Source organism: Scyliorhinus torazame, chromosome 2 (assembly GCF_047496885.1).
Source record: "Scyliorhinus torazame isolate Kashiwa2021f chromosome 2, sScyTor2.1, whole genome shotgun sequence".
Lineage (NCBI taxonomy): Eukaryota > Metazoa > Chordata > Chondrichthyes > Carcharhiniformes > Scyliorhinidae > Scyliorhinus > Scyliorhinus torazame.
The window spans coordinates 178,767,036-178,779,704 of record NC_092708.1 but is presented as its reverse complement, the minus strand read 5'-3'; the positions used below and the strand labels follow the sequence as shown (position 1 = coordinate 178,779,704).

At 45.3% G+C, this 12,669-nt stretch overlaps 1 protein-coding gene across 3 annotated transcripts in view; it reads left to right on the top strand.

The window, feature by feature from the left end:
- vps8 (VPS8 subunit of CORVET complex) overlaps positions 1-12,669 on the top strand; it is a 1,010,867-nt gene that overhangs the window by 50,969 nt on the left and 947,229 nt on the right. For all 3 annotated transcript variants that reach the window (XM_072480702.1, XM_072480693.1, XM_072480711.1), the window contains exons 9-10: positions 8,671-8,738; positions 11,718-11,871. In XM_072480702.1, the coding sequence (XP_072336803.1) occupies positions 8,671-8,738; positions 11,718-11,871 (222 nt within the window). The remainder of the gene's footprint in view (positions 1-8,670; positions 8,739-11,717; positions 11,872-12,669) is intronic.

Sequence of the window (12,669 nt, the reverse complement as noted above, 5' to 3'; positions counted from 1 at the left end):
TTAGCTGGATATACTATGCCGCACTGCACCTTGCTGATGTACAGTGCCTTCTTCACCCGGCTGAAGGCAGCCCGCCTCCTCGCCAGCTCCACCGTAAAGTCCTGGTATATGCGTATACCAGCTCCAGCCCACTGCACCATCCGCTTCTGCTAGCACAGGACCTTCTCCTTAATCCTGTACCTACGGAAACACACAGTTACTACTCTTGGCAGCTCATTCGCCTTTGGCATAGGCCTCCACGACCGATGAGCCCAATCCAGTTCGTATCGCGAGGGATCGTCTCCCTCCACCAATAGCTCCGCCAACATCGTGGCAAAATACTCCGTCGGCCTCGCGCCTTCCACCCCTTCGGGCAGACCCACGATCCTCAGATTCTGCCGCCTGGATCTGTTTTCCAGGTCTTCCATTTTGGCTCGCAGACCCTTGTTGGTCTCTGTCACTTTCTGCAACTCCTTCCCCATTGAGGTGAGTTGATCACTGTGCTGCGATAATGCCTCTTCCACTTCCTTCAGTGTCTCACCTTGCTCCCGCACTTCCGCCGCTGTGCTTGATACTGCCACCCTCACCGGGGCAATCGCCTCTTCCACCAGCACTTTCAATACCGCCCTCATCTCCTTCTTCATCGCTTTCATGTGCTTTGTGAACTGTTTTTCAAGTTCCACAACCATCACTTTGGTCATTTCTTCTGCTGTGAGCGATGCGGCCTCCCCTGGTGCTCCAGCCTCCGCTTTCCTTACAGTTCCTGCGCTGACTTTTCCACTCACCGGCGGACTTTCATTAACCCCCTTTTTCACGGCTGTTTTTTTCCCATGCTTGGACATTTCTCCTCCCTGTGCCTTCTTACAGCTTTTTCAGCCTCTGTTGCCCCTGGGACCGGGTGTTAAAACCCCAAAATTTCTATTCCTGAGCGGGAGCCATCCAGTGTGCGGCTGCCTCTAGCCCGCCGTCACCGGAAATCACCCTCACAACTTTTAAGAAGCATTTAGACGAGCACTTGAAATGCCATTGCATACAAGGCTACTGACCGAGTGCTGGAAATGGGATTAGAATAGATAGGTGCTTGATGGCTGGCACAGACATGATGGACCGAAGGGCCTCTTTCCGTGCTACAAAACTCTGATTCCATGCATGGCAATCTGAGAGAAGAGATTTCCACACCATTACCTCTGGTATCCCCCAAGAATCTACTTTTGGCCCCTCCTATTTCTCCTTTACAGGATGCTCTTTGTTATTCAGAGGCAGTTTTAATTTTCACATGTACGCTGAGCTCTCCCTCACCACCACTTCTCTTGACTCCTTCACTGATGCTAAACTAGCAGGCTGCCTATTTGACATCCAATAGAATCAGCAGAAATTTGTCCAATTAAATGTTGTGAACGCTGAATGTATCACTTTTGCTTCCTGCTCCGTTCTGTAGCAACCAACACCAGCTTTTGTTTTCCCTGGCAATGGCCTGAGACCAAACCAGTTTGTAATCGTGGTGTCATATTTGACCCCAGGCTGAGCTTCCAATCATATAGTTGTGGCATCACTATACTCCTCTTCCTTGATTTCACCCAATTCTGCTCCTGTCTCAGCTCATTTGCTGCTGAAACTGGATTAGAATCATAGAATTTACAGTGCAGAAGGAGGCCACTCGACCCATCGAGATTGCACTGGCCCTTGGAAAGAGCACCTCAATTAAACCCACACCTCCGACCTGTCCCCGTAACTCAGTAAACTCACCTAACCGAAGGGCATGGCCAATCCATCTAATCTGCACATCGTTGGACTGTTAGCAACTGTGGTAACTACTGTGCTACCGTGCCTCCCGGTGAATTCTGTGAATTTGCATTTTTGACACGTTATTTATCGTGGAAGTCATGAATTGATTCATCTTCAATAGGCTCCTGTTTGCTCTGATAGGTACGATGGTGATTCTAATTTTTCCTTTTTACTTCCTTTAGAAAAAAGATAACATTTCCCCCTTTTTACCAAGTCATAGAAACAGGAAAAGGCCATTTAATCCCTCAAGCCTATTTTGTCATTCAGAGAGACCATGGTTACATATAGATACAAAGAAGATAGGAGCAGGAGGAGGCCTTTTGGTCCTTCGAGCCTGGTCCACCATTCATCACGATCATGGCTGATCATCCGACTCAATAGCCTAATCCTGCTTTCTCCCCATAGCTTTTGATCCCATTCTCCCCAAGTGCTATATCCATCCGCCTCTTGAATATATTCAAAGTTTTAGCATCAACTAGCAATGTAGCAATGAATTTCACAGGCTCACCACTGTTTGTGTGAAGAAATGTCTCCTTATCTCTGTCTGAAATGGCTTACCCTGAATCCTCAGGCTGTGACCCCTGGTTCTGGACACACCCATCATTGGTAACATCTTCCCTGCATCTACCCTGTCTAGTCCTGTAAGAATTTTATAAGTCTCTATGAGATCCCCCCTCATTCTTCCGAACTCCAGCGAGAATAATCCCAACCTAGTCAATCTCTCCTCATACGACACTCCCGCCATCCCTAGAATCAGTCTGGTAAACCTTGGCTGCACTCCCTCGAGAGCAAGAAAATCCTTCCTCAGAGAAGGAGACCAAAACTGCGCACAATACTCCCAAGTACGGCCTCACCAAGGCCCTATACAATTGCAGCAATGGATCCCTGCTTCTATACTCGAAGCCTCTTGCCATGAAGGCCAACATACCATTAGCCTTCTTTACCGCCTGCTACACCTGCATGCTTACCTTCAGCGAATGGTGCACAAGGACACCCAGGTCCGCTGCACACTCCCCTCTCCCAATTTACAACCATTCAGGTAGTAATCTGCCTTCCTGTTTTTGCTTCCGAAATGAATAACCTCACATTTATCCAAATTATACTTCATCTGCCATTGGTTTGCCCACTCGCCCAACCTGTCTAGATCTTGCTGTAGAATCCCTGCATCCTCATCACAATTCACCCTCCCACCTAATTTGGTATCATCTGCAAACTTTGACATGTTACATTTTGTTCCCTCATCCAAATCAGTAACATATATTGTGAATAGCTGGAGTTCCAGCACCGATCCCTGTGATACCCCACTGGTTACTGCCTGCCAATTTGAAAAGGACCCATTAATCCCTACTCTTTGTTTCCTCTCTGCCAATCAGTTTTCTATCCACCTCTATACATTTCCCCCAATCCCTTGTGCTTTAATTTTGCACAATAATCTCTTATGCGGGACTTTGTCAAATGCCTTCTGAAAGTCCAAATATACCACATTGACTGGCTCCCCCTTGTCGACTGTACTGGTTATCTCTTCAAAGAATTCCAACAGATTTGTCAAGCACGATTTTCCCTTCATAAATCCATGCTGACTCTGACTGATCCTGCCACTTCTTTTTAAATGTTCCGCGATAAAGTCCTTGATAATAGATTCAAGAATTTTCCCCACTACCAATGTTAGGCTTACTGGTCTATAATTCCCTGCTTTCTCTCCACCTCCCTTTTTGAATATCGAAATGATGTGAGCTGCCCTCCAATCTGCAGGGACAGTTCCAGAGTCTAGAATCCCGGAAGATGACCACGAATACATCCACTATTTCCGAGCCACCTCCTTAAGCACTCTGGGATGAAGATTCTAAGGCCTTGGGTATTTATCCGTATTCAATCCCATCAGTTTTCCCAGCACCATTTATCTACTAATGTTGATCTCCCTCAGTTCTTCCCTCTCACTAAACCTTTCGTTCTCCAACATTTCTGGGATCTGATTTGTGTCCTCATTTGTGAAGACAGAACCAAAGTATGTATTCAATTACTCAGCCATTTCTTTGTCCCTTATTATGCATTCCCCTGTTTCTGTCTGTAGTGGGCCTACATTTCTCTTTACCAATCTCTCTTCACATATCTGTAGAAACTCTTCGTGTCAGTCTTTATGTTCCCTGCAAGCTTCCTTTCGTGCTGTACTTTCCCCTTCTTAATCAATCCCTTCCTCCTTCTTTGCTGAATTCTAAACTGCTCCCAATCCTCAGACCTATTATTTCTCGTGGCCAACCTGTATGCTTCTTCCTTGTATCGGATGCTATTTCTAATTTCCTTTGTAAGCCATGGATTGGACCTCTTACCTCCTTTGCTTTTGTGCCAGACAGGAATGAACAGTTGCTGTAGTTCCCCCATGCTTCATTGAATGTATGCCATTGTCTATCCACTGTCATCCCTTTAAGTACCTCGTCCCAATCTATCAAGGCCAACTCACGCCTCATATCCTCATAGTTCCCTTTATTAAGATTCAGCACCCTAGTCTCCGAATCAACTACTTCACTCTCCATCTTGATAAAAAAATTCTATCATGTTATGGTCGCTCAACCCCACGGGGTCCCGTACAGCCAGATTGGCAATAATTCCCTTCTCATTGCACAGTACCCAGTCTAAGATGGCCTGCTTCCTAGTTGGTTCCTCCACATAATGGTCAAGAAAACCATCCCGTATACACTCCAAGAATTCCTCCTCTACGGCATTGTGGCTAATTTGATTTGCCCAGTCTATGTGGAGATTAAAATCACCCATGATCATCGATATTCCCTTATTACATGCATCTCTAATTTTTTGTTTAATGCCATTCCCAACCTCGCCAGTGCAGTTTGGGGGTCTATATATGACACCCACTAATGTTTTTTGTCCCTTGGTATTTCTCAACTCTACCCATACAGATTCCACATTGTCAGAGCTAATATCCTTTCTCACAATTGTGTTAATTTCCTCTTTAACCAGCAGTGCCATGCCATCACCTTTTCTTTTATGCCTGTCCTTCCTAAATACTGAGAACCTTGGGACATTCAGTTCCCGTCCCTGCTCACCCTGCAGCCATGTCTCCGTAATCCCAATTATATCATACCAATTTATATCTACCTGCGCGATTAGTTCATCCACTTTATTGAAAATGCTCCGTGCATTAAGACACAGAGCCTTTACGTTTGTCTTTTTCACAATGCTTGTCTTGCTCCCAATATTTTTCTCTACTGCCCTGTTTGAATTTTCTCCTTGGTTTCTCCACCTATCACTCTTCTTATTCACTTTTCTACCTTTTGCTTTTGTCCTTGCTCCCTCTTTCTCTGACTCCTTGCGTAGGTTCCCATCCCCCTGGCATATTAGTTTGAACCCTTCCCAACCACTCTAGCAAATAGCACCCCTAGGACATCAGTTCCAGTCCTGCCCAGGTGTAACCCGTCCAGTTTGTACACGTCCCACCTCCCCCAGAGCCGGTCCCAATGCCCCAGGAATCTGAAACTCTCCCCCTGGCACCATCTCTTCAGCCACGTATTCATCCTATATATCCTGTCATTTCTACTCTGACCAGCACGTGGCACCGGTAGTAATCCTGAGATCACTACCTTTGAGGTCCGATTTCTTAACTTCCTCCCTAGCTCCCTGTATTTTGCTTTTAGGACCTCATCCCTTTTTTTACCTCCGTCGTTTGTACCGATATGTACCACGACCACTGGCTGTTCACCCTTTCCCTCCAGAATGAATTGTACCCATTCCGAGACATTCTTGACCCAAGCAACAGGGAGGCAACATACCATCTTGGAGTCTTGTTTGCGACCACAGAAACACCAGTCTATTCCCCTTACAATTGAATCCCCTATAACTATTGCACTGTCACACTTACTACTTCTCCCCTCTGCAGCAGAACCAACCATGGTGCCGCGAATTTGGCTGTTGCTGTTTTCCCCTGAGAGGCCATTCCCCTCAACAGTATCTAAAATGATATATCTGTTCTGCAGGGGAATGGCCACAGGAGATTCCTGCACTACCTGCCTCGCTGTCTTGCTCTGCCTGGTGGTCAGCCATTCCCTTCCTGCTGCGGCATCTGAGCCTGCGGTGTGACCACCTCTCTATACGTGCTATCCACGATACTCTCCGACTCAGGGATGCTCCACAGTGTCTCCAGCCGCCACTCCAGCTCTGAAACTCAAGCTTCCAGGAGCTGTAACTGGAGACACTTCCTGCACACATACTGACCCTGGAGACGAACTGTCCCCAGCCTGCCACATGGAGCAAGAGGAGCAGACCACGCCTTGGAGCTGTCCTGCCATGATTTATTCCTTTAAATTAAACTTTTAGAATTAAACTTTAGAAAGATGTTTTTGTGTCAGATTAAATCCAATCCCCCTATACTATTTAGTTACATTTTTAAAAAACAAAACTGAGTATTTATCCCTCTTGATCTGACAACAAATTAAAAATAGTTATTTAATTGAAATTAAAATCTTTATTTAAATCAACTTAAAAATAGTAATTTAAATCAACCCAAAATAGTTATTTAAGTCAAATTAAAAAATAGTAATGCAAATCAACTTAAAAATAGTAATTTAAGTCAAATCAAAACTAGTATTTGAATCAGTAACTCCACAGATATTCAAATTTAGCCAAGTCTACCTTTCAACCAATCAGGTCACAGTTTTGTGTGACGTCACTTTACCGGGTTTAAAACATTTTTGAAGCAGACAAACAGCTGTGTTACCTCTGCGTGCTCTTTACTGAAGTCTCGCCCTCTCTCTCTCCGTGCTTTTATTGAAGTCTCGCCCTCTCTGTCTCCATGCTCTTTACTGAAGTCTCGCCCTCTCTCCGCGCTCTTTACTGAAGCCTCGCCCTCTCTCCCTCCACGTTCTTTACTGAAGTTTTGCCCTCTCTCTCTCTGCGCTCTTTATTGAAGTCTCGCCCTCTCTCCGCGCTCTTTATTGAAGTCTCGCCCTCTCTCTCCCCGCACTCTTTATTGAAGTCTCGCCCTCTCTCTCCGCGCTCTTTATTGAAGTCTCGCCCTCTCTCCGCGCTCTTTATTGAAGGCTCGCCCTCTCTCTCTCTCCTCGCTCTTTATTGAAGGCTCGCCCTCTCTCTCTCCTCGCTCTTTATTGAAGGCTCGCCCTCTCTCTCTCCTCGCTCTTTATTGAAGGCTCGCCCTCTCTCTGTCTGCGCTCTTTATTGAAGTCTCGCCCTCTCTCCGCGCTCTTTCTTGAAGTCTCGCCATCTCTCTCTCCGCCCTCTTTATTGAAGTCTCGCCCTCTCTCTCTCCGCGCTCTTTATTGAAGTCTCGCCCTCTCTCCCCGCTCTTTATTGAAGGCTCGCCCTCTCTCTCTCCTCGCTCTTTATTGAAGGCTCGCCCTCTCCCTCTCCTCGCTCTTTATTGAAGTCTCGCCCTCTCTCTCTCCGCGCTCTTTACTGAGGTCTCGCATTCTCTCTCTCCGTGCACTTTATTGAAGGCTCGCCCTCTCTCTCTCCTCGCTCTTTATTGAAGGCTCGCCCTCTCCCTCTCCTCGCTCTTTATTGAAGGCTCGCCCTCTCCCTCTCCTCGCTCTTTATTGAAGTCTCGCCCTCTCTCTCTCCGCGCTCTTTACTGAGGTCTCGCCCTCTCTCTCTCCGCGCTCTTTATTGAAGGCTCGCCGTCTCTCCTCGCTCTTTATTGAAGGCTCCCCCTCTCTCTCTCCTCGCTCTTTATTGACGGCTCGCACTCTCTCTCTCCTCGCTCTTTATTGAAGGCTCGCCCTCTCTCTCTCCTCGCTCTTTTATAGTATTTACAGTGCAGAAGGAGGCCATTCGGCCCATCGAGTCTGCACCGGCTCTTGGAAAGAGCACCCTACCCAAGGTCCACGCCTCCACCCTATCCCCATAACCCATTAACCCCACCCAACCCTAAGGGCAATTTTGGACACAAAGGGCAATTTATCATGGCCAATCCACCTAACCTGCACATCTTTGGACTGTGGGAGGAAACCGGAGCACCCGGAGGAAACCCACGCACACACGGGGAGGATGTGCAGACTCCGCACAGGCAGTGACCCAAGCCGGAATCGAACCTGGGACCCTGGAACTGTGAAGCAATTGTGCTATCCACAATGCTACCGTGCTGCCCTCTCTCTTGAAGTCTCGCCCTCTCTCTCCCCACGCTCTTTACTGATCTGTAACCTAGCCCCATATTCCTGCCTTTGCCCCCTATCCCTTAAAACCGTTGGTTAACAAAAAAGCTATCAATCTCAGTTTTAAAAATAAAAATTGGTCAAGTATCATTTGCAGAAGAGAGTTCCAAACTTCTCCCATCCTTTCTGAGCGGAGGTACTTCCTGATTTCAATCCTGAAAGGTCTGGCTCTGCTGCTCCCTAGTCCTAGACTCCCCAACCAGGCAAGTCCAAAAATAAACAGGATAGGTGGGTTTTGGAAGAATGATAATTGGTGTCTGGTTTATCATTTTAGAAATTTCCTGGTAATGCACTTAAAATTATGCCACGTGTTTAACTGGGACAGATGACGAGAATGGAAGTGAGAGGTGATTCTTTTCCAGGCATTCACAGTTAGAAAACTGCTATAGCAACATAAGGGTACATTTCATGAATTAGTAATGGGGCAGGGGGTTCTGTAAGCTAATTCAATATCCAACACTTTGATAGGAAGATTTAGGGGAGCCAGCTGCAAAGACCCTGTTCACATTATATACCACTAAAAGGCTATTAATATGTTGAGATCAGTGGTGGCTTTCAGTATATCAATGAAAATGTTCATCTACAGAAAATATGGGATTATTCAATGTGATTAAATGGATTTTGGAACAGCTAACTTGCGTTTTCAGCCTGGTTTGAAGTGGGACTATTGGAACGGAGTAGTTTGGTTAATGTTACTTGCATCAGATGTGAATTTTTCTCCCTCTTGCAGTTCACTGACGATCCAACTGCAGCCATTTGCAATGATAGCGGAGGCTCAGTGTTTGAGCTCGCCTTCAAGTAAGATGTATTTCTGTATGAATATTATACATGAGGGAAAATACTCTCTCAGAGGAGGTCTTCATATGCATTTCCTCCATTATCCTGTGTTTAATCATGTCAATTGCTGATTGAAGTTCAGTTTCAGACTGGCGTTGTTGCAGGAAATGCGCAATGTACAAGATTAAACATGTCTATTGGTGTAAATGTTTTTCACTGTCATGTGATCATAGAAAATGGTGCATACTGTTCTGAACATTATTATAAGACCGAGGTTTCAAAGTCTGGATTTATTTGTGAGTTTAATGAGCAGGTTCACACTTACTTTTATTTTCTCCTTGTTTGCCCTGAGTTGTGCTTTCTTGCAAGCAAGTTTCTGTCAATCTTGGTTTTGAACCAGGTGGCACCAGGCAAGACTAGCCTGTTCATCATGGCTGCCTCCCTGGACCAGGAACTGTGGCAATTCTCTTCCCATTTCTAATCACAATTGGAGAGCTTTGTTGAAAAATGAGCTTGCGTGGATGTTTGGCAAATTCAGGATCAGGTTTAACTGATTCCCTCAACCATCATTTAGCTTATGGAGAATCTATAGAATCCCCACAGTGCAGAAGGAAGCCATTTGGTCCATCGAGATGCATCGATCCTTTGAAAGAGCACCCTACCTAGGCCCCCGCCCTATCCTGGTAACCCCACCTAACCTGCACATCTTTAGACACTAAGGGGCAGTGTGACATGGCCAATCCACCTAACCTGCACATTTTTAGACTGTGAGAGGAAACCGGAAAATCCGGAGTCCTAGTTAAAGATTCTCTTAAGGTTCAGTTGGCAGTGAGGGAGCAAATGGCAATATTCGCATTCATGTCGAGAGGGTTAGAATTCAAGAGCAGGGATGTACTTCTGAGACTGTATAAATCTCTGGTCAGACCCCATTTGGAGTATTGTGAGCAGTTTTGGGCTCCCTATCTAAGGAAGGATGGAAGCCTTGGAAAAGGTCAAGAGGAGGTTCACCAGAATGATCCCTGGAATGAACAACTTGTCATATGAGGAGCAGTTGAGGACTCTGGGTCTGCACTCGTTGGAGTTTAGAAGGATGATGGGGGATCTTATTGCAATTTACAGGATACTGCAAGGCCAGAATAGAGTGAACATGGAGAGGATGTTTCCATTGGTATGAAAACCTAGAACCAGAGGGCACTGCCTCAGACTGAAGGGACAATCCTTTAAAACAGAGATGAGGAGGAATTTCTTCAGCCAGAGGGTGGTGAATCTGTAGAACTCCTTGCTGCAGAAGGCTGTGGAGGCCAAATCACTGAGTGTCTTTAAGGCAGAGATAGATAGGTTCTTGATTAATAAGGGGATCAAGGGTTATGGGGAGAAGGCAGGAGAATGGGGATGAGAAAAACATCAGCCATGATTGAATGGCGGAGCAGACTCGATGGGCTGAGTGGCCAAATTCTGCTCCTCTGTCTTATGGTCTAATCCAGATGAAACCCACACAGATACTGGGGAACATGCAAACTCCACACAGACAGGCACCCGAGGCTGGAATTGAACCCGGGTTCCTAGTGCTGTGAGGCAGCAGTGCTAACCACTGGCACCGCAGTTACTGGCACATGGAGAAGGGCTGCCAGTGCCTAAGGTATTCTGCAACAACATTTATTACCTGAAGAAGAGGGAGAGAAAGGTGGAGGGAGAAACTCGTCAAATGCTGCTGTCAAGCTCTGTTAAGACCATACGGTATTGTTTGAAGTTTTTATTGCAATATGCCCCATCTTAGCATTGCTAGTCAGCTGGGGAACACAGCACTAGAGCAGAAGAGTTTGAATTGTCTGACAGCACCTCATGTGTTATTATTGAGCACCTTCTATTAAATTCAAATTTGTGAGTTTCTCACACAGTTTAAAAAGTACTGAAGGAAAGAGTAAGAATAGAAATGGGATGAGGAGCTGCAACAAAGTACGGGGAGGAAGTAAGGCATTCAGTTCATCAAACTGGTTCCTTCCATGAGCCATGCCACACTTACTCCTTTATGGGTTTCACCTTGCCCATATAGTGTCCTGAAGGAAGACTTGACTCCAAATGTAATCAAGCAGAACTCAAGGACATTTATCCATCCCCATATCCTCACTGCTCAACCTGCCAAACTGTCCTCCCATGGATTATGTGCATCGCTGTCCCCAGTAACCCAAAACTAATTAATGCAAGACAAAAAATGTTACCTAATATGTAGCACTTTTTACTTGTAAGTAATACAATGCATGTTTTAAAACATTCTTTCATGGGATGCGGGCATCGCTGGCAAGGCCAGCATTCGTTGCCTATTCCTAATTGAGAAGTTGTGACGAGTTACTTTCACAAACTGATCTAATTCTTTTAACTTTCCTATAGTTGTAATAATAATCTTTATTATCAAAAGTAGGCTTACATTAACACTGCAATGAAGTTACTGTGAAAAGCCCCTAGTTGCATTCCGGCGCCTGTTCGGGTGCACTGAGGGAGTATTCAGTTTGTTCAAATTACCTAACAGCACGTCTTTCGGGACTTGTGGGAGGAAACCGGAGCACCCGGAGGAAACCCACGCAGACAAAGGGAGAACGTGCAGACTCTGCACAGACAGTGACCCAAACCTGGGACCCTGCTGCTGTGAAGCAACAGTGCTAACCACTGTACTACTGTGCTGCCCAATATTTTCAAAATTAAGCTTCAAAATCTCAGATATTATTGCATATCAATGCTTTTCTTGGCAAATTAATTGATGGCTTTTATCAGGGCTGTGTTACTTTAAAACTATTCTAGTCCATTTAGGGATTATTTTTAAGTCTAAGTTAAAACTTCTGATATTGGAAAAAATTTGCAAGTATTTTGTTTGCTTTATTTTAAATTGTTGGTATGTTGTAATCTAATGGGCGATATAAAAAAACAAAATCATTACTGCGACTTTAACATACACAGCTGGAGGCGCTTCTGTATCTGAATTTTGTTGCATGATTTTTATCACAGGAGAGTAATGGGAGTGAGAACCTGTGAATCCCGCTGTTTGTTTAGTGGAGCTAAAGGTGAAGTTTGCTGTATTGAGCCTTTACTTGTAAAGCTAGAGCTGAGAGATCATCCGATTACACAGCATGCGCTACTGGCGATGGCGTCTTTAACCAAGGTATACATACAATATTCAATGAGTTATAATCTCTTCTTTTAGTTCAGTGTTCCTTCCCCTCTCAAGATGTGCACCAGAGAACAGGTGGCTCTGCTCTTGAACCAATGTCAGCTGGAGCTGACTGCCAGATGATTCACAAGTGTGGCCAATGATTACTGTCCCTCTGATTTCCGCTCATGCGTCTGCTCTGATACCTGTTACCTCTCATTCAGAATCAATATAGAATCTCATCAGTGAGCAGATAAATGTGCCAGAGTTTTATTTTCATGCTTTGTTTGTTAAGGTAAGAAACTGTGTCTCAGAAATATCCAATATGGAGCACAAACCAGATGCTGTCCGTAGGCTTCCATTCACTCGAAGCCTCTATTTTTTTTGATTGTGTGCAGGTGTATGGGTTCTATTGGTTTTTAGTACTTCGCGCTTCCTTGTCCTGGGAGACTGGAAAATCTCTCTTATTGGTGGAACTAGCCACAAGCTAAAGGAAGCCCAGTGAGCTTACGACAGTAAATGATGTTGGGGATTTCAAAGGAAAATATTGTAGGAGCAAAGGTGACAGCAGCGGAGGTCATGGAGGCAGAGGAGAGAAATGTGAAAGTGATAGTAAACAAGATTGGGGAGTTACAGACACAATGCAATGTGGAAATATGATGTTGTGGCAATAATGGGGCCGTCTCAAAGAAGTGCTGGACTTGGTGTTAAATATTTCTAGATGCAAGTTGTTCAGAAAAGATAGGAAAAGTAGAAGGGTGGTGCTATTGGTTAAGGAGAGCATTGCAGTGAGAAAGAGGATGTCCCAGA